The 22,856-nt window shown below is 38.0% G+C and overlaps 1 protein-coding gene across 2 annotated transcripts in view; it reads right to left on the bottom strand.

Annotated features, from left to right (window-relative positions):
* Positions 1–716: 716 nt before the first annotated feature.
* The window catches only part of PRUNE2 (prune homolog 2 with BCH domain), a gene marked incomplete at both ends in the record, with an annotated part of 129,470 nt that continues 107,330 nt past the window's right edge, over positions 717–22,856 (bottom strand). The window contains 9 exons of one of the 2 annotated variants that reach the window (XM_080637093.1): positions 717–738; positions 2,667–2,714; positions 4,313–4,351; positions 4,867–4,902; positions 6,096–6,194; positions 9,955–10,041; positions 10,194–10,325; positions 14,549–14,651; positions 19,997–20,173. In XM_080637093.1, coding sequence (XP_080493219.1) covers positions 717–738; positions 2,667–2,714; positions 4,313–4,351; positions 4,867–4,902; positions 6,096–6,194; positions 9,955–10,041; positions 10,194–10,325; positions 14,549–14,651; positions 19,997–20,173 — 743 coding nt within the window. The remainder of the gene's footprint in view (positions 739–2,666; positions 2,715–4,312; positions 4,352–4,866; positions 4,903–6,095; positions 6,195–9,954; positions 10,042–10,193; positions 10,326–14,548; positions 14,652–19,996; positions 20,174–22,856) is intronic. The other variant, XM_080637094.1, reaches the window with a different exon arrangement.

Genomic DNA, 22,856 nt, shown 5'->3' on the forward strand with positions numbered 1-22,856 from the left:
GCTTTTAGAAAATATGGCAATCATTTACAGGATTAGCTGCTTCTATAAAAACTAAAATAAAGATACTGAACTATTAAAATAAAATTAATTTCAGTTACTCACTTGTCCTCTGGGAAGTCTACAACTAATTATTATTTTATCTAATATATGTCTTTTCTGTAATGAAATAAAAAAGTCATTAGAGTTAAATGAACATGGAAAGACTTTCCAGACAGCAAGAAACAAACAAATCCAAGAAAGTCCTGCATCATTTCTAGAATTATTCTTAAATAAAGTTGCTGCTGCTCTGAGACACAACCAAGCTAGAATTTATCGTAACAATAACTATTCCGTTCAGCTATGCATAAACATTAATATGCTGAAGGCAAAAATGAAACAAAAATCCATATCCTCTACTGATTTGTTGATGAGGCACACTGTTGTTAAAATGCTATCCCTTTAAACAGAAATTACACACACACATCGAAGCCAGTGCTAGACAATACAGCTTTCCTAATGAAAACTCTCATTTCTGATAACAACACAGGCCCCAAATTCTGCTGTTTCCATGGTAACAGGATTGCTCCTTTCTGTGGTCTTGAGTTGCTGAATGACACAGAAAAATGATAAAACAAACAAAATTAACCAAAACTGCCTGCTGTACACCATGGTCACAGGTGTCTGGGTGAGAAAATCCAAGCGAATCCTCTTCTTCAGATGCGTGGCAATGATGTTTTTTATTTCAGGGTCATGTCAATGCTATATATTAAAGACAAAAACAAAAACCCAAACAAACATAGAAGAACAACAACAAAAAAAGAAATCAGTGCTGCGAAATACACGGCTAGTCATTTCCCCAATCCTGAGCATCCTCATCCCTCACTTAAATGTATTCGTGTCAAATAATTTACATACATCCCATCTACTATATATGCAAAATATACACCTTAATAAGATCTGTAACATTCTTATTGAAATTGAATAACTACATTCCTAGTAATTTCAATCTGAAATAGACACCAGATGTGGAAAGATCCACTGGTGGAATGACACTACAGTGTGGCAAGATACGGGTGCCCCTAAAAATGTTTGTAGAAGTATGGTTTTGCCATTTAGTGCAAAACACATCATCAAATACATTAGAAGCATTCTTTAAAATAAGAAGCTGTCATCACAGAATACTGGCTAACTATTTAAAGCAAACATCTATGAACTGTTACAGAACACACAGGGTTCTTTTACTATGAATCACTTCATAATGATTTTTTTTCTTTTTTCCAAGTCATGAGGAAGTGCAAGAACTTGAACAATGACAATAGCATGACAATAGATAAAAGTCTTTGGAATAGATATGAAAAAAAACAACAGAAGCAAACTAAGAGCTGGGCAGACTCCAGAGAGGTTTCCGTAGAAAGCATACGGGAGAAAAGTCTACGTGTAACTGCTATTATCTTTATGGGGGCATTTACATGGGGAATCCTACTTCCTGAAGAAATGACACAATAAATGAACTATATGACCACTGGAAAATTACTGCCACTTCTGAAGACAGATCCATATTTATGCATATTTAAGCCAAATATAAATTCTCTTCTCATATTGCTTCTTGCTGCCCAGCTTCTCTTTTGAGAAAAAAAGAAAATTGTTCAAGCCAAAATTTAGCTTATGGTTCTAACCTATGTCTTGGGTATGATACTGTGATAGCTTACTAGAGTAGAATTTTATTTTAAAAAAGTGAAAAGAAAAGCTACATTTTGTTTATGCATCTCTTTGCCACATGTATTGCTCATTATTTGCCTGGTTATTAGTACTCATGTTACTGATGTAATCTTTTACTGAGGAGTCTGTTTTGCTATATTCTATTTCCTGAACAATATTCCAGTGTAAGACACCAGTGTATTTCTACATATCAGTCAGATGGGTAGGGACAGCAAAGTCCCCAATCACTCCCGCATGGTTTACACTGGCCAGGAATACACACACTGCTGCAATGACTAGTCCTCCTGACATGCTGTTCTAGCAAAGGCGACACACTACAGCTAGAAACACCCTAGCTAGAAACACCCTCTCTGATGCACAGTAAGAACAGTGCAGAGTTTTCCATTCATGTGCTTCAGTTACGATATCAGACGGAAAAACTGCATGCTAGAGGACTGACACATTCCCATTTCCATAGGAACCAGTCCAACTTTGAAAGGAAGAGACATAAAGATACTGGAGATTAAATCAGGGAAATAACTATGAAAAAGGCTGAGAACCACAAAAGCAAAGAGAGGAAAAAACGAAGAGCACAACCCAGGAATTAAAGTAAAATAAAAGACTTTTTAATCTCTGAATGAGAATGGCAAGTTTACCACTTTACTTTTAATTGAGGATAATGCATGGATGCATGTTGCACTTTTTCTATCTGTTTTGCACATAACCTGAGTACCCTCAGGCTGAAAATTCTATCTGTCTCTGCTTGGAAGTGGTCGAGGACGCTTTAATCACATCTGCAATGAAAATGTAATAAATCTCACTTTAGTGTTTTTTCTGCATGCATATGTTGAATCAAATTCCTGAAAATAACTGCAAAAGCATTCAGGTCTCCAAAAAAGCTTTATGGAGTCTACTCAGCCTCTGTTCCTAGCAGCATTGTGGCAAAATAATGTTAAAATATAACGACAATATTAGGCATAAATTCTTACTCTTGCTCCACTGAAGTGATTTCTGGATCATTAGAAAGGCAGCTAGTTCTGGGTACAAGGAAAAAGAAGTAGTAGTGAACATTTCTTCTCTGCTTATTTCTTTCTCTTTTTAGATATGACATCAAGTTTGTGGGATATAATAACTAACTCTAATGAGCATCTTTGACAGCACAAACATACAAATGCTATTGATAGGAAGGTAGTGATCTTACTGCCTGCAATACAAATTAGTTCGAGTAATAATTTTCAAGCTATTTCTTTAAGTTGGTGACGGGAAATGCACTACAGCGACTTCATACATCCAATAATAACAATAATCAGTGATGCCTGATATGAGTATTTAGTTCCCATTTCACTTGCTATGCTGCAACCTGCACTCTTTTAAATGAATGGAGTAACAAGAAAGCTTTCTTGCACAGAGTTTTCACTGTCATGTACTACAATATATTTGAAAATGCTTGAATAGAAGGGATGGAAGTTGCATTTCAAGGTTGGGTGGGCCTCTTTTGTTTAACAAAATATTCAAATGGCATCAGATAACTACTTAGGATAGAATCATGGAATAGTTAGGGTTGGAAAAGACCTTAAGATCGTCTAGTTCCAACCCCCCACCATAGGGGTAGGGACTTCTGTGAATTCATTGCTTCTGAGGCAGTCTAACTGCTAGAATCAAAAAGCAGCCGTCGGTGGTTTTGGGTATTTCTCTGTGGTCACTTTAAAAGCTAATCTCAGGAGAATTGGAGGAAAATGTGTACTGCAAAAGGAGAAACTTTAGAAAAAATACAACAAAGGAGAAGTGGTAAAATGGAAATTCTGAAGCGCACAAGCTAAAGTAAGGAAACTGAAAAGAAACTTTCAAAAACTCAGAATTTTTTGTTACAATAACTGCAGGGAAAATGTCACACTATAACCAACAGACACGCCTTCTCCAGAATCTTGCATACAAAACACATGTGAAAAAAGTGCAGTGGATATTTTCTAAGTTCTATTCAGTACATCAAGGATTGCATTCTTCCAGTTAAGTGTTTCTATGGTACTTCACAGCATACTGCCTCAGTATCTTTAAGTCAAAGCACTGAGTTATGAGTTTATAGTATTTGATCATCAGCTGATACTGATTTATTAAGTGACCATAAAAAAATACAGTATTATCAAATATTAATGCACTGGCCTATCCAACCAACACTGGAAAGACAGGAAAAGTTACCTGCCTTAACTGAGAATGAGGTATAATAGCTATCTCTAGCTTAGTAAATTGTGAAAAATAATTTAAAAAAAGTACTACCTCCTAAAAACTTTATGAATCATCTGGCATAATGGGTGGAGGGCAGAAAATGTTTAATGAACCATTTTAATGGAACAAAAAATTTATTTCAGTTCTCCACATGACTACAGAAACAATGATAGAAATTAGCAAAACTGGTTTTTATAACATAAGGGTATGGTTTTTCCTTACTGAGACCCAACAATATAAATGCAGGCTGCTTCCAGTGAGAGGGGAACTCAATACACAAGAGTGGCAACTTACACAGTAACTGAAACTACAAGGTGATTGCTGTACCAAACACATAATGTAAGACTGTATTCAATCTATTCCTGTGAAACAAGTAAATATAATGCCAGCATCCAGCTGAAAGCTATCTTACTTAGCTGTTTCTGAAGTTTCTCTCAGTTCTTCATCCAGTCTGCATGAATTAAAGTTATTGATATAAAGAAACAAAGAAGCAAGCAGAGCGTGAGAGAAGCAGAGCAACAGCAGAGCAAAGAACAAATATAGTACATGCTTCTAAAATAGGCACCCAATATTATGCACTGACCCTAAATCTCTTCAGTATGAAACCATTTATCCCTGTGCTCTATTCCACCTTTAATTCGTAACTCCTTATTTAGCTTATTTGGAGGCAGAAACATAAAGGCAGCAGGGATAGGAAGCATGCCTGGCGGACAGAGCTGAAAGCAGTCAGTTGCTCTATCAGATAGTATTAAACTAGCTGCAGCCTGGGCCCAGTCAAGGACATTTACAGTTCAGTAAGTTTTATTTGCAAGGGAGGCTGATCTCAACAGCTTGAAGGGGAAAGTAAGATTCCACATCATTGCAAGTCCTCTTTCATTCAGCTGTTGAGGTTGCCTGCAGGTGAAAGGCTGTCACACAGATTCACTCCACTATGAGCAGCAGCATGGGCTAGAAAGTAAGTTTTACCTCATTCTTCTCTTAATACACCTCTCTTCATCATACCTTACAAGATAAGAGTGGGTGAAGGAAGAGAAAAGATGTACAAGTTTATATGATACAACATGCACATTGTATTCCACTTTGGTAAAAACTACCAAATAACCACAAAACCCAAATCCTGATGCAACTCCATGTACTTTCTACGGGTGGGGCTCCTCATGACCATAGGCAGTATTTTTGTTCTTGCCAAAGGAGCAATTATGAAGCTAAAAGCTGAATATTATTTTATTTTATTACAGGGATCTTTCTCAGTTTGCAGCAGAAGTTACCAGCTGAACACTGCTATTCTCCCTGTGGCATGGGAATAACCGCTCGCAGTGCCCTGAATGCAAACATCCACTAAATCTTCATATCACAACATCTTGAAAATGTCTGCCATCAATGGGCACACTTGTCATCTTTCAATTTTTTTATTCAGCAAAATCATGACCTCTCATCTGGCCGCTGAAGACATGAAGTAGGCAGTTCCCTAAAATTTCTTCAGCTCTAAGTCCTAAAGTTTCTTTGGTACTGGTGCTGTGATCACTTCACCTTTGGTCTGAAAGGTGACGGGACTTCCCAGTTTTCAGTGTAACACAGATGTGTGTACAGCTACAGAGAGTGTAACAGTAAAAAAAAAGTAAGTAGAGAGAGAAACAACACTGATGTACAGTACATACATTAAGGTCTGTATCAAAGGAAGCTGTAAGAAATTAAAATGTTGACAGGAATCAAAAGAGGAAAAGAGGCAAGAATGAAGGGAGGGATGGAGAATGGAAAAATCTTAGGGACATTCTAGAAATCTCTTTATCAGGTGATTCCTATGGAAGAGTTAAACTTTTTTGCTACCTTCTTTCCGGATTAGTGAGGAACAATTTGTTCCAATTTGGATTATATAGACATCGAGTTGATGAGGGACTCTGAGCCTGAAAGTTTTTCTTCATTTTGCCAGCAGTATAATTTGTTCCAGTATAAAATCTTCCTCTTCCCACAAGTGCTGGTTGCCCTAGGAGTATCTATTTTGTTCCGTGTTTCATGCTGTACAGTGTTTTCCTGCTTCTGAGTTTGACAGTGGAATCTTTGTGCAACAATAGATAAATATTTATAGCAATATCAAGAAGGGGTTTTCTGTTTTTCTACAGACTCTGAAACACTATTATTAGTTTCTGGAAATAGTTTCTATTAGAACAAGTACATGCTTACTGTACATCACTTACTTGACAATACTGTCTGGTATGTGCACGTATTCCATTGGAATCATCTCACGAAGCTCCGCCAATGTGTTGACATACTGTATCTTACTGCTGAACTTAGAGCTGAAACATAGAAAAAACATGTTAAGTGATTTTTCTTCAAGTATCTTTTATGATGTATTAAAAAATCCATATACTTAATGTATTAAATATTTAGGCATTTTGTTATTCATATTTCAATTATAAAGATCAGATGATCATGATCATACCTGAGTTCTAGTGAGGCTAAAATCAACTGTAAAACTTTTGCTGTTCCTTGCTTAGGCTAAATCACAGTATTTAGGACAAAATTATGAATTGCAATGACTAAATACTAGGCAATGTGATTAATTCTACAGTTCAAAGGAGATGCATTAAAATTTTGAGAAGAATCAAATCCCCTACAGCATACTTACATGTAAAAAGAGATGGAAAGCATTCACGTAACGTGGTCATAATGAATTCACATCAACTTATTGTGATGAATTAGCATTTATGTTTGACAATGATTCTCAATCAAATACAATGAAACTGAACTTCCTCATCTGTTTAGATGAGTGCAGATCTGATTATATATGTGCATCTTTATTCTTATTGCAGGGCTTTCTTATGACGAAATATTTCCCTTGTTCATTTCAGGTGTGTTATATGCTCATTTATTGTGTTTGAGAAATAATCACTCACAAAAAGATAAATTGTTCAGAAAACACACTTAAAAAAACAAGGCTATTTGCTTGTCTAACCTGAATTACTTTGGTTGATGAGAAAATGAACATGAGCCGGCTTCAGTGTGCGCTAACAGCACAGAAAGCCAACCGTACCCTGGGCTGCATCAAAAGGAGCATGACCAGCAGGTCGAAGGAGGTGATCCTGCCTCTCTACTCTGCTGTCCTGAGACCCCACTTGGAGTATTGTGTGCAGTTCTGGTGCCTCAACATAAGAAGGACACGGAGCTGTTGGAGCAAGTCCAGAGGAGGGCCATGAGGATGATCAGGGAGCTGGAGCACCTCTCATATGAAGACAGGCTGAGAAAGTTGGGGCTGTTCAGCCTGGAGAAGAGAAGGCTGCGTGGAGACCTCACAGCAGCCTTCCAGTATCTGAAGGGGGCCTACAAGGATGCTGGGGATGGACTATCCATCAGGGACTGTAGTGACAGGACAAGGGGTAATGGGTTCAAACTTAAACGGGAAGTTCAGATTGGATATAAGGAAGAAATTCTTTACTGTAAGGGTGGTGAGGCACTGGAATGGGTTGCCCAGGGAAGCTGTGAATGCTCCATCCTTGGCAGTGTTCAAGGCCAGGTTGGACAAAGCCTTGGGTGACATGGTTTAGTGTGAGGTGTTCCTACCCATGGCAGGGGGGTTGGAACTAGATGATCTTAAGGTCCTTTACAACCTTAACTATTCTATGATTCTATGATATGTATGGTCTTACGAGAAATCCATCTTTTTCATTTGGATCATAAAGCAGTTTTCCAAATTCAGCTCTGGTTGTATTTAGTCTTTTAATATCAGTAACAGTGACATGAATGCACATTGACCGGAAAAGTTCTTAAGTATAATCCATGAAAAACAGAATGTGTTCTTCCTATATACTGCTGATTTGGGGGTATGACCAGACCACATGAAGCCTCTGCAATAGCTCTGATCACAAGGTTACTGCCCCTTGCCTTACCATACATATTTCCCATACAAGGTAAAGTGAGACAGCTGAAACAGGAACACAGCAAAGTACTGTGTATAGCTACTTAAGCTTATCCATTTTGATTTCTTTCTGTACCAGATTACCTTCGCTAAGCACACACACTGGAGCAAGCTAATGGTCACCTTTTAAGATGCATGAACCACAATTGTCCCATCAAAGCCATCACAGCATACAGATAATTCTTAGCACTTTATAAAAAGTGCTGATTATAGTTTGCATCATCCAAACTGCCCACTTGGCAAGCTGCAAACCAATCAGAAACTTCTAAATCAGAAAAAAAAAAAAATATATTTCAAGGGTTAATTCTTCCACTTGAGGATTCTCCTGGGTCCATTAATTCCAGCACAGTGTGGTTTCTGAGTAATTGCTTCAGGTGTGCTGCCAATGGTGGTAGGTTTTTGAGGAAGAATTGACTAGCACAACCTCAGTGACATGACTGATCCTCACCCATCTGTTGTCTTTCAGTTTCTTGGTCCCTACTGTTTTGTCCCACATCTCAGCTGAAATGGAATTAGAATTATGTTGCTCATGTTTAGCTACATCATTGAAATCTCTGCTTGGATTGGGACCAGTTCATTCCTTACTTTAAAATTCCCACTGTGCTAGTGGTTTGGTGAACTGCTTGAGGCTAGCAAACTAAGCTACAGCCATCAGCCTTCAATCTAATCGTGTTTCCATCTTCTTACATTGCTTGTTACTGAACTCTCTCTTTTCATGCCTTATGGAGTTTTTTTACTCAGCTTTCTTAGTGCTCCTCTGTCCTTGGCGAGGGTTCAAATATCTTATGTCATCTTCCACAAGAGTCACACTGGCCATGTATCCTGCTCACCTTTTTTCTACTCCCATTTGTACTTCGCTTTCTTCTTGTACAGACTTACTCAGCTGAAACACAGTGCTTTAACTGGTCTCTAATGTTTTTAGTTTTGTACTGCTGATTTGCTGTGCCAAACTATTTAGAGTGAACTTTTCTTCTGTTTGGCAACGCAACATCTCTAGTCACAGCTGCTCAGTATGGTCATTATGAATAAATGACTAATGAACTGAAACAGACGTGGCATATTTAATTTTTTTAAATTTTGGCATCTACCTTTCCTCTGGGAGCAAATAGCATATGCCAACACAAACACCTCAGACACCAAATGCAACTCAGTGAATCCTCATCACAACTGTTGACAATTCCAGGTACTGTTCCCTTGTTACTCTGGTATTTGTAATCGTCACTTTCTACTTGGTATTAAAGACACCATATCTAAAAGTAGAAGCTCCTTTATGACACTATGCCTGTCGCACTTTAGCAGCAATGGGAGAACTCATGTGCTTTCTGATCCCAGTGTTACCCTGTCAGGACAGAGCATCCTGCAATAGACACCTCCAGTCTCCTCATCTGCAGCCTAGGGACAGATCTGTCTGAGGTATCTTATTCACCCTATGGCTCCTATAGTTGCTGCTGCTTCTCTTGCCTGAAGCAACTCTTTTTCACACCTGTGAGTCTGCTCCTGCTTATTTCAGGATTTCAACTGCGTACTTGCCCATCATCTTCAACAACTTCTGAGATCTTCTGGGTCTGTAACATTTCTTTGCTTTTTTACTAATCAAAGCATTCTTTTTGGTGGCATTAAACCCTTTTTTTCAAGCCAGAACTCCTTTGCATTCAAACAGCTCAGGGTGCTGGCAGTCCTCTTGTATAAGCAGCAACTACCTTTTCAAACCCAGAATTATAGCTTAGTCTAGTCCAGTAGCCAGGATTTTTTTTAATGAGGTGACCATCATTACATACAGATCCCTTTTCTACATGTCTTCCAGCTGGGCTTGGAACACAGACAACTTTAAGGGACTGAATGCCAAGTTCTGCATAAATATAGAGGTTTAATATATTTTAGTATTTTATATAGTTTGGTTTTAATAGTTTTCAATAGGTTTAACAGTTGCAGATTATAATGCCTGCAACTGGATACTCATATAAATAGCTTTTGGTGGGGTTTTTTTTTTTTTTCATTTAAGAAAGTCAACTTCAACTGCCAAAATGCCAACATGAACTGGAAAATGAGTACTCTTCAGTGAAAGATTAACACGCATGTCTGATGATTTAGGGTGCTTCTGTATTCTCAGGGACATAGAATCACTGGTATATATTACATACCTTATAAAAGGTCGTGTCACAGCCAGAATTGTCCTGATAAACCATGACGGATGAACAATTATAAATGATTTCAAATTCTTCCGTAACCTAAGTAAAAAATAAATTTTTTTTTTTTTTTTTATAATTCCATACAAAATCCAGGAAGATCATATACAGTGAACACTGCTCTGGAAATGCATAACAGAAATTGACAGCATTTAAAATAATGGCTGTGGATCAGAAAAGAAAATATTACTCACCGTCGATCAATCATCTGGTAACATCTTTTCATCCAGCCCAGTCCAGGCATCCTACTTCTTGGTGTTGCTCCATTCAAGTAGACAATCATATAGTCTTCAGCTACCATGAGCTCTAAGGTACTGATTACGTAGCTGATGAAAGTACAGGAGTAAGTGAGCATATATTGTACATTATCCACTTAAGCCCCAACTAAATCAGTCTGCTATGAATAAGTTAAGGCAGACTAAGCAGTTTATGACAAGATAGTGTTTACTTTTCCTTTAAACCAAAGCAAACATTTAGCACTGGTCACCATGCCACCCGTAGATGCATAACTAGAAAACCACAACTTTATCTGCATCTTCAGAAATCTGGAGTTTCCTTACACAGGTGGAGTTTCATAGTAAGTTTTCAAATCTCACAGGTGACTTTGTTTTTTCTTAATAGGGCATTAAATCATGAGAGATTTAAGGAAAGGCAGAGTGTGGCAGGATTATGCAAAGTTGCATGAACTTCTGAAATTAATTGTTGAGAAACTTCACTATTAACCAGAGAACCATAGAACCCTGAAATGGTTTGGGTTGGAAGGGACCTTAAAGATCATCTAGTTGCAATCCCCTGCCATAGGCAAGGACACCTTCCACTAAACCAGCTTGCTCCAAGTCTCGTCCAACCTGGCCTTGAACACTTCCAGGGATGGGGCAGTCACAACTTCTCTGGGCAACCTGTGCCAGTGCCTCACCACCCCCACAGTTAACAACAGCAACAATAAAAATGTTTGTTCAGTTAAAAAATAAGGGTGAGGAGAAGATACTTGTTTATGATTCCTGTGATCCACACACTACTGCTACTGTGACTCTAAGTGCCAACTACAAATACTTTGAATCTCAAGGCTAACAAAAATTGTGCATCAACCTGCCTTCTGATGTGACAGAGCACTCACTCCATGACCACTTCATTTTGTGAGCAAAACACTCCAAACACTCATTAAACTCCTCAGCTCAGCAACAATAATTCATACAGAACAGTGCTCTTGACTTTCCTAGAAGAGCACAGTACTTAGTCAAATGAAAGGGTAGTTTTAAATTCTTGTCCGGGACTACATGTGCAGATGCTCCACTCAGTAGAACCTACCTCATTTGGGAGTTGTTATCACAGGTATGTTCAAACTGTTCTCTGTCCTATCCAACCCCAAGGCATGTCTATGTAAAAACTACAGTGAAAAATCAGGGGCCACACCTTAAAAACCTGAATGCTGGAGTGTGTTTAAAAAAAAAGGTAGTTCAATTCCCTAAGCATAATGGCCCCTTTCACAGGTGTATGGGAATGACTCATAGTCTAATCTGAGACTTAAATTCCTGAAGATGCAGTTTCTTTAAAAGAAGGCCCAGGGGAGACCTTATAACAGTCTTCCAGTACCTAAAGGGGGACTAGAGGTAATCTGGAGAGGGGCTTTTTACAAGGGTATGTAGGGGCAAGACAAGGTGTAATGGCTTTAAACTGAAAGAGGGGAGATTTAGGTAAGATATTAGGAAGGAGTTCTTCCCTGTGAGGGTGGTGAGGCATTTGAACAGATTGGCCAGAGAAGCTGAGGCTGCTCCATCCCTGGAAGTGTTCAAGGCCAGGCTGGAAGAGGCGTAGAGAAACCTGGTCTAGTGGAAGATGTCCCTGCCCATGGCAGGGGGGCTGGAGATGATCTTAAGGTCCCTTCCAACCCAAACCATTCGATGATTCTGTGATTCTGTGAATAGTAGGAAATCTGTTTCTCACCAACAAGAGTGATACTTCACCTGCACACAAAGCAGGCAGCCATTAACTGGCTAGTTCCATGCATTTGATAAATCCCATCTAAATAACTACTCACTTAATTCTTCTCACTGCTCTCTTTCTCACCTTGCAGTTGTGCATTTGCTGCCTTTGCATGCACTTGTAAAAGCTCACGTCTAATGGTGAAATATCAAAGTGGGGGACATATGGCCGTCCTGATGGAAAAAGTCTGATTTAACTGAGCCTACTGATTATTTGACGAATTATGAAATTAGCCCTCCCACACAACATCTAGTGCTTTAAAGACATTTAGACATTGAAACATAGAGAAAAGTGTGTATAAGTATTTCTCAAAACACTACAAGACTTTCAGTTATAGAAACAGAGAGAGTCTGAAAATATCTATGTTTGGCCTAGGTGCAAAGGGAGTTCCAAATAGTATGAATAATCGATTATAGTAAAAACAATCATGCCTACTGTTCATCAGTAATAAGAGGAGTATTACCAAAAAAAAAAAAAAAATCTCTGCTATTGTTTTAGTGAGATCTCACTTATCTCACACGCTTTCACTCAGCAGCTCTTATTCACTGTAGGTTGAATTAGACCATTTTCCATTTTAGGCACGCTGAGCTCTCTATCAAAACTTACCTAACTGGTAATTTTCTATTATTTGGTAATGAAGGTGACTTCATTATTTGAAAAGATGGAGAGACTTTTTGTTATTGACTAGAACAATTCACTCACTCTGAAAGCAAAAAGTGCTGGGTTTGATTTTCAAAGTACAGTCTTTCAAGTTGCAATTCATTTAAAAAAATTTAAATCTCTAGACTGTATCAGGCAGCCACAAATGAAACAGCAGAATGTTCTGAGTAGTCCTGCATCATCTCCAAGTACTGTCTTAAGAGTTTTGTCTCAAACCCAACTTTTCAAAGACAGTTTTATAGGATTAGGGAAGGTAACAAATAGGAACAAGGTAACTGGAAATGAAGGGAAACCAGAAGGGAAAGTAAATGCAAAACTGAGCGACAATTGAAAACAGTTGTTAATCAGAAACTAGAGGTGTCATATATACTGCAAGTGCATGATTATCTATTGGAAAAATGCTGTATAAAAATTGGGAAGAGATTTAGCGATTTGCAGATTCCTCCAGACCCCTATATAATTCAACAGTAAAAAATTCTCAAATATTTAAATATCTAAGTTGTATTTTGATAATAGATCTAAGATCTTAGATAAATATCTAAGTATATTGTGAACTGTCGCACTTCCCCTTTTCCTCATCTTACAGAGAACTAACATTCTATAAACCTTAAAATAAGCTGAAGGTTCACAGCCAACCTGAACTCTCTCTTATACTACTACACAAAAAAAAGACAGTAAGTTATGAAGTTGTCTTTGGCAATGTCCTCAAGTGATGTGGAAAAGTCTCTTAAGACTTGAAAAGGCTCTCTCTGCAAAGTCCATTTACCATTCGCTGTATCTATGGACAAGCGCCTTGGGTGAAGTCAAAGAAAACAATTAAATGTCAGTCACAGTTACTCTCAGGTTTGTTCCTAGATATAAAGTTAAAGCCACTGTAGCAACTCCTCCCCTTTGAATCACTGGGTACTGTGTAAATCAATTACTGTGAATGACATTGGGCTCTTAAAGGCTCTACCAGACAAACGCTGGCAGTTGGTCTGACTTGGAACTAAAGCACTCTCGTTTTTCGTACATAGACACCATGTTGAAGGCATTGACTGTAACCATGCACCTTTTCAAGGAGTGGAGTTTTAAGGAGACTGGGTCTGTGCTCTTGGTGAGCTGCAAATGGTGAAAGCTAGGCCTCTGCTGGCTTTAGAAATGACAGACTGGATTTTAGCATAAAAAATGCTGGAATGATTGATTTTTTTAAAAGCTGTGAGTGCAAATAGCTGGCGGCACTTCAGGGGAGTGCTGCCTACACAATTTCTGGCTGTCACAACAAGTTGCTATTAGCAGTAATTTTGCTGTCATAAATTTGGGTTCATGTGGCCAAATCTGCATACCGCCCAACTGGCCTCTGACACTTTTAACTGAATCAGAAGCAGCTGGAGTCAGGAAAAATACTTAAGAGCTGTTTGTGTCAGCAACTATAATTTATTCTGTATTTTTGAAACAAGTGTCACAAAATGGTCCTGTGACTCCTAAAGACAGCTACAACATATATTAAAAATATTATATACAGTGATAATGTATATATATGATAATATATAATAAACAGTAAAAACCAGTCTGGTGGCCTAAGAACCTGCTGACTGTCACAAAGGGCTGGAAATCACTAGTGAAACAGTGCAATGATTGTAGGCCTAAGAAGCTGAAGATACTGCATTCCTTGACATTGAGGGAGATACTACAGTCAGACTTGGTCCTGACACATATGCCATTATTTGGGATGGTGAGTAAGTAAAGAATACCAAAATAATACTCTATTGAACAGTTTATCTAAAACTGCTATTATTCTTGTCATTCAGATAACTCCCCTTCCAGTGATCAAAATTACCTCTTAATTAAAGACAGGTTATCTCTGACTACACAATTATGAGTACTAACTCAAAAGACTCTGTGACATTGCTCACATATCACTCACAGGAAAAGATTTTCCATGACATAGTTGTAATCAGTTCGACTGCTGTCTGGCAAGAAGCATGCTGCAAACACAATGATAGCATTCAGACCATCACCATAGTATCCTGTGGATTAAAAAGAAAAAGGCATTTTTGTCTTTGTTAAAGGCTCTTAACAAGATAAATGTAAAAGGAAATCTTGAAGTTCTGGAATAGAGCTACTATGTCTGTTACTGAAGGAGACAAAAAATGTATGAAATATCATCAAGTGATAAGCAAGCAGAATAGTCAGTTATGTTGAATTCCTGAAAAACACACTTAGAACAAGTATCAGTAAAATTTTTACAAAGACCAGCAAAAAAGCCTTGTAAGTAACACAATCTTATCTGAACTCCTGGTTCACTGCATCTCTGGAGCAATCATGCGCTGAATGCTCACCTTAGACTGAGGAACAAGGGGCTAAGGAAAATATCGTACATTTGTTATCCTGCATCTTTTTAATGATGTTTCATAAAGTCTCACAATCCAATCTCAGTTGGCTTGCACAGCTGCAACAATCTCAGGATATTACAGTTACGACTGCACTCCACTATAGCTCAAAAGCTCCTGGGGATCAGTTAAATAACTTGCTGCAAGTTCAGTATAAAATACTTTTTCACCTTGGACACTCCAGTTGTGCAATACTGGCATTCACTGGACTGCGCCACTGCCTAATGATGGCTGTAAACCCTCAAAGCTGCAGCACTTCTGTTCTGCAGTCCAGGGCAGCTGCTTGTTACTCAAAAGAAATTTTTCTTTTTTTTTTTTTAATGATGCATTAATGCTGGCTAATCTTCTCCACAATCCTTTGCAGCTGTTACAGATTTCTGTATTATTAATAATAAATACAACTGGATAATAATAAACAGAATTATAGAATAGTTAGGGTTGGAAAGGACCTTAAGATCATCTAGTTCCAACCCCCCTGCCATGGGCAGGGACGCCTCACACTAAACCATGTCACCCAAGGCTCTGTCCAACCCGGCCTTGAACACCGCCAAGGATGGAGCATTCACAACTTCCTTGGGCAACCCATTCCAGTGCCTCACCACCCTTAAAATAAATAAAACTGCATTTCAGTTTTGTTTAAAATATACATACAATCAGGAGACAATTTATAAAGATGCTGTAGAAATGGTTGTAGGTAGATAGCACTAATGACATACAGAGATAGAAGCTGGATGTACTTACAGAATGTACTGAAAGCCTTTCAAAAGAGGCTATGAGAAACTATGAGTGAGAGATTACAATATTTGTGAAGGAAACCTTGTGTGTCCCTCGAAGATGGGAACACATTCCTGACAAAAATAAAGGATAACACTGGCACTTATGCAACACTTTCATGAGGAGATTTTAAGACTTACAGTGCTTTTTGGATACTAGACAGCAGTATCCAACCCTCAAATGCTCTTGCATTGTGGCCAGACAAGCAAAGCAAAATTCTGGGTGGAAAGAAGCAGATAACACACATCTACATGTGCCAATCAGGGAGGAGTGAGAGAGGTGTTTTTTTCTCAGCTAGCTGAAACAAGGAAATGATGTTTATGCCAAGGAAGTAATTTCTTACATGGCTTTGTAGCAATCTTCAAATAATCTAGTATCTCTGACAAAATGACTACTTCAAGGCACTTGCCCATGAGGTCTTCCATGCCAAGGAGAACCACAGCTGATTAATCTGAACCCTATCCCAGGCATAAGGACATGCATACAAGTGCATTCCATATAGGGCTGTCAGCTGTTCCTTGAAGACAGAAAAACACTACTGCTTCCTGACTTACAAAGGGGAGCAAAAAAAGGGTAAGATTCTCAAAGAAAAATGTGCATGTCAGAAGCAAGTCTCCTGCCTTGAGCCATATTGTTTCAAATCAAGGCTTGGCAAAGCAATCTGCTGAAGGTGTTATGTTGGATTTATTTCTTTCTGAGTTTGATTTGGTAGGTATATTGCATTGGATAAGATAATATAATACATACTGTTGTTGGTAACACCAACATCGAGGCGAGAATGCTAGCTAGCCTACACCTCCTCCACTGAAGAATCATTTGGACACTGCAGGAAGCTTTCTGTCCTTAGTCTTAAGCCCACTCTTCTATGAACTTGGCATCTCCTGTCTTCCTGGCATTGTGAAGTAGCTTTTTTTTCTGTCTCCCAGAGGCCAAAGGTCAGCTAGTTTATAACTGGGCTTCCAGAGCTAGAGAAGCCACTAGCCACTATAATGGCAGCCCAGCATATATCCGCTGTCTTCTCCAGTCCCACAATGCAGTGTTTCCCTCCATCCTGTTGAAGGACATAGGTGGGCAGGAGAGCTAAGGATGAGGGTTTGAGTTCAAGCCAAAGGGCAATGTGGCTATCCCACATTAATCCATGTGACATAGTGTGTATGTCATAGCTCCAACTCATGTTAGGATCCATGAACATCATATCTACAGATACAGGTACAGCTGATTGACGTCGGTGTCCAAGTAAAGATGGGATCAAATTCAAAGAGTAGCATTGCATTGTCTAGCAAGGATGTACACAGGTAGGCAGAAGAAACTTCAGTCCTGCTTTTAGCATCCTCAACTTTTGAGACATGAAAGAGCATAACAGTCATTTCAGAAGAAAAGAACTCCACTTCCCACACTCATCCTTAATACTACTAGCTGTTATGTTTCCATTTTCTCAACAGACCTACATACTTTCAAAGAGACAGTACTCATTTCACCTATCTCATCCTAGATCAGCTCAGCTAAACTATGCAACAAAGCAGTATTTTTTTCCCCCTCAGCTTTACAAATAGGGAGGAGATCTCTCCCCTTGTATTAGTTTAAAAATCCTTGAAAGACTTTTGGGACAATTTATATCATGCCACCTAAAGCAATTTGTCCAGCTGGCTCAAGATTTTGGCAGCGAGAGCACATCGTGGCAGGTGTGTTCACTAAATTACACAGCACAGTTTGCAGCTCATGTAAAGCAAAATGATTATGTGCAGACAACACCTAACAGCACACAGAAGAAAAACCCACAGATAAATCTATGCCACTTTTTCTTACACATGCTCATAGACAAGGAATGTTCACCCAAGGGAGAAGTGCTTTTTAATTCATCACTAGCTGCCAGAAAAAGCCATTTTCCAAATTTGCAGTCAGCCTACGCAATGAGACAGATGCCTAAGAAATTTATCTGTTAACATATGTGGAAGGCAATCTCACACTTAGACTGCCAATTCACTCTCCTTTTTCCTATTCTGTGGCTACAATCTAGATTCTGCATTTGGTGTTCTCTACCATTTGGCAGGGAGGAATGTTCCGTAGATCACTGAATCATCAAGACACGCTTGGCCTGACTTCCAACTGACTAATTTTAACCAGAATCTGTTCTTAATCTTGAGATTAAAGGAAATTTTCCTGGCTTTCTAAAGCACTCCAAAGACACTGAAGTATTGCCATCATATGGAACATCATATGGGAACATCATACGGAATAGGCCTAGCCACCATCATGTAGAATTGTTCAAGCTGTCCACAGATTTCCCATGATCCATGCATCGATTATTTTGTTTCCCCATCTTCAGTCACCCACTTCATAAACACAGTATTTAATCCGGTCCTTTACCCTGCCTTCATACGGCTAGATTTCAAGCAAAATTTCCAGTTTAGTTAGTGGTGTAAATTATTATATCTCACAGCATTTCTTTTACAATGGCTAAGTTACTGACCAGTAACTAAGTTGTTATTGACGCTTTCAAAAGGTAAGGAAATGTAATGTTCTTTGTCTTAGAGTGATCAAACAATGTCAGCCATGTAAAATTTAAATCCTGATTATTTCACACTGATAGCTGAGCTCAATGACCTTGACTCCCATCCCTAGACTGTGCATTATTATGTACTTCATAGTTGCCAGAGTTGTCTGTCACTGGAAGTAGCTCCTACTCAACAGTAAAGCTCAAGCAGCGCTCAATTAAGAGCTACTTCTCCACTCCCTAAAATGGATTGGTATTTATTTTTCATAAAAGCTACTAGAAATGTATACATCAGCATCTAGTAGAACTGTACATTACAGTTTTCACCAGAAATGTATCTACTAGATTACAGCATACAAAAACATATAAATAAACACCATTAGCAAGGCCTCAAAATATTTTATGTTTGTTTCCTAAATTATGCCATCTGTGTCTGTTTGCTAAACTGTGTCTGAGGTATCATCACATTCATAAATCTTAGTTGGTGTTGTTACAATGGGAAAATGCTTGGAGGTTTAAATGTCTTTATCAATTCAGACTATACCTTCTGCACACTGGCCACTGTGAACACATGCAGGCTAGCATTCACCTGCTTTTAATGTAAATGTGTGATTTTGAGGACCACATCCTCAGGTAATATAATTAACCACAATTCATTTATGTCACTTTTATCTGGTAGAGATTCCACACTGAAAGTGTACTGAAAACAATGATTTACCTTTAAATTATGTTATGGATCAGCAACACTGTTACAGAAGCATCCTCATATAAACTCATAAATCTTATCTCTAAGATGCTAAGTTACCTGCCTCAGTTTTTGCAGGAATAGAACAACTCATGCTTACTTAATACCTTACTTAACAGGTGGCAAGCAGTGTTCCCCAAACATATAGAATCCAAATATAATCTAAACCTGAGACACCAAGGAAAATGCACTTAGCAGCAGTTAGAAAGCTTTGTTTCATATTCTTCCTTCAATAGCTGTAGTAATATTTAACCATTTGAATTCATTTATACGGAAGTGTGCTAGTAACCTAGATCTACAAATTCTCTGAGGAGGTTAGGGAGCGGATGAGCAAAGAAGGCTATATAGCAAGCACATGAGGTAATTCTCCTACTTTAAATGTTTGATACAGTAGTTGATAACCATTAACAAATTACATAAAAAACCAACCCAACAACCCCAAACCAACAGGTGCTGGTGAAATGCTATTTGCTGACAACTATAAATGGCAGAAAAATAACATTAAGGAGCTTAGCCAGTCAACAGAAGCCCCAGGGAAAACTATTTTTTCTCTTTTGCCACTCTACTTGTTTAGATCTGTGCACCCACATACATCATTCAGCAAATCACAGAGAACTTCTGAATGCAAAAGTGTTTGCCAAAATCCACAGATTGAAGTTTTAAAATTTTTTTTCTGTGCAAAAGTTTTTTTCCCTTGTTCTAAGACAGTTTAAGCCTACAATGACCAGACTGTTAGTAATACATGTATGTCAGATTATTTGTTGCTCCTGAAATTGCTTTATGTTTAAAATATTCATTAGTCTTTGCTAAACTGAATTCAAAGCTGGGTTGATTTCAGCCATAGCTGAAAAAAACCCCTTCTCTCTCCCTTTACCAGTATGATAACGGAACTAAAATAGAAATAAATCATACTCAATAAAGCATTATTTTTTAACCTCAATCTAAATAATGCATTTAGGATTTTCCTACCTCCATGTGAAATGACCTTTTTGTAAGGTTCAATCACTTTCATATCAATTCTTTGTTCTTGTTCTCCAATAACCACTGTTCTCCATAACCTGTTATCCTCTCGCTCCTCTTCAGCAGTGTACTCTGGAATTGATTCAGACTCCTCCTGGGAAGCACCCTTAGTAGCAGTCTGCTCTTCTGAAAAATAAAAATTTATGTATTACATTTAACTGTAAAAGCTGTAAATATTTTCTTTGTTATATACATTTGAAGTAGATGACTGAAATCAACTGGACTTTCACAGCAATGATATAAATAAACGCAGGATTTGGTTATATTACAGTGAGTAAATGAAAATTTCCAATTTTTAAAAATTTTTCATTATTATGAACATAAAAAGAACAGCAGCAATTATCAGCATGCAGAATACCGCCACAAGATATTTGCATCCAGTTAGTTAAAATGATCAGCTGCTCACTAGAGGTACTCCACTGTAGGTCTTCAAAAATCTTTGTGTGGCAGGCATGAGAACTATGCTAGAAAGCAAAATAGGGAAGTAGAAGTGAACATAGCAATGCTTCTTGTCTACAAGAATAAATTACCACAGAGCTACAGCTTCTCAACTTTTTCCCAGTTTGCCTCCAATCTCTTCACATCTGGCACCAGCAAACACGAAGAATGCATGTCTTTCTCTCCTTCAGTCATAAGATAATGTTGACTTCTCATAAAATAAGCACAGTATTTGCCTTCCCCAGGACCCTTCAGTTGAGGTTAAACCCCATTTCCCTCCCAGATGTGAAGTACAGAGCACCCAGGCAATCTAGCCTACTTATACCAACACATGTGAGAGAATAGGTATATGTAGTTCACAGACACAATGATTACAATAAAAAAGCTGCATGGCAGACAAGAGAATATGAAGTCCCTTCGCACAGCCTCTCTGCTGAATATTCTTCGTTTCAGAAAAGCTGTGAAGTAATTAATAAAACGTACATTTCCATTGCACATTGATAAGATGGCTTTTAACAAATTGAATTGCATTCCAGTTTTTCAAACAATGGCTGGTTACAGAGAAAGTGACATGAAAAGTGGAGTTATTTAATTTCCTCCTTTATTTACTGTTATACTTTTTTTAATGTTGGGGAAAAAATTTCCTTTTTGCACTATTCTTGCTGAAGCAACTTTGCCTTGTGGCTGTGTGCATATTATTAATTTATCTTCATAGTAAAGATTTTGTACATTTTATGCATTACACATATTTGAAGTAAATATATAAAATCAACAGTTCTTTTTAAAGTATAATTCTGTCTCTGTAGTTGTAAACGCAGAATTTGATCATGTAAGTCAATAGTGAGGTAACAGTACATAAAGATACAGTGAGATATATAATGAAATACATGTGCGTACATAAAAAGCTGATCAGACATCTTATTTGAAAATACCAGAGATCTATGAGAGTTCAGAAGTAACTAAGAGAAGTTTTTTTATTTGACAAGAAGAACACAATGTTTCATGGAAGCCCTCCATATGCACTGATTTATTTTCAGATGCTGCTTTGATTAATGCTGCTTCTTAAACTACTCACACAAACTGAAGTATATGATTCTTAACACACACCGATTTAACAGAAGAATGAAATAATTTATCTTTATGAAATCAGGAATAAGACAGTATACTGTGTATATATATCTACACACACTGAACCTATGGGCACACACATATACATGCAGTGAGTTTTTATTGCTGGCTTATTTTGATAAAACATGACGTTTTTCCTTTTCTGCTCTCTGCACCTGGCTCATCTAAGTGGAGGACTTAGATGTCCTCCTTAATTTTACCTATTAAGTATGTCTAAAATCAAGCTGCACAACTGTTAAAATGTCACCAAACCACAGGAACCTTGTGTTCTTAGGACTTAATTGTTGGAGGAAAATGTTTCAGTCTTAGTAACTGAATGAACCACCACATTTAGAAAGCAGCAAAAAAGCTGACAAATAATGCTTGCCATAGAACTGCCACCAAAATCACGGGAGTTGAATTTATTTACTTGAGGGCTTAAAGGCACAATCTGTTCCACTGCAGACAGCAATTTTTGCTCTCACAACAGTCTGAAAACCGCAAGCACACTGCTCCTCTGTGTGTGTATGTGTTAGTTTTAACCTTTGCCACACAATATTCTAACCATCAAGCAACTCATCCCTATGCTCTGCATCTACCCATAGAAGGCTTTTCCATAAGGAAATCAGCCTTCTGATGAAAAGTGACATTAGAGATGCTCATGCACAACTGAATACACAGTAATGCCTCTTTGACAATATCACTTAAACTGATGCAACTGTTCTTGTATGCTCCAAAGAGCATACAATTTTTAAATTATAGTGATCTCAGTACCAGTAGAGAATCTAAATGCAAGGGAAAATTTCGTTTAAATGGATCCATTTTTAAAGTTTCTTTCTGTTGTAGACTGCAAAATGATCACGCTCATTTTCCCCTGAAATAGCTTATGATCTTTACATTATGCCATTAGTGAGTACAGTTCTTACAGTTCTTAAGGTACTAGCAGGGCAAGAGTGTGAACACTCTATTTCATACATCATGAGTCTAAGTGAGTAAGACAGTGTAAAACACTTCTACACCCCATGAGAGAATATCATTAGTATTGAAGGACGACTGAACTATCCATTGCACACTTCAGGGTGCATCTATGCTGTACAACTAGCCCTGCTGAGAAAGCATATTTAAATTGGTGGAATGAAGAATTCTGTTGTTCCATCACCAGATCAAGTTTTATCATGCTACGCACACACCTTCCATGTCTGAGCTTTCTAATCATACATAGGAATAGACAAAGACCTTTCTCACTAACAAAAAACCTCTCTCA

The sequence above is a fragment of the Psittacula echo genome (assembly GCF_963264785.1).
Source record: "Psittacula echo genome assembly, chromosome: Z".
Lineage (NCBI taxonomy): Eukaryota > Metazoa > Chordata > Aves > Psittaciformes > Psittacidae > Psittacula > Psittacula echo.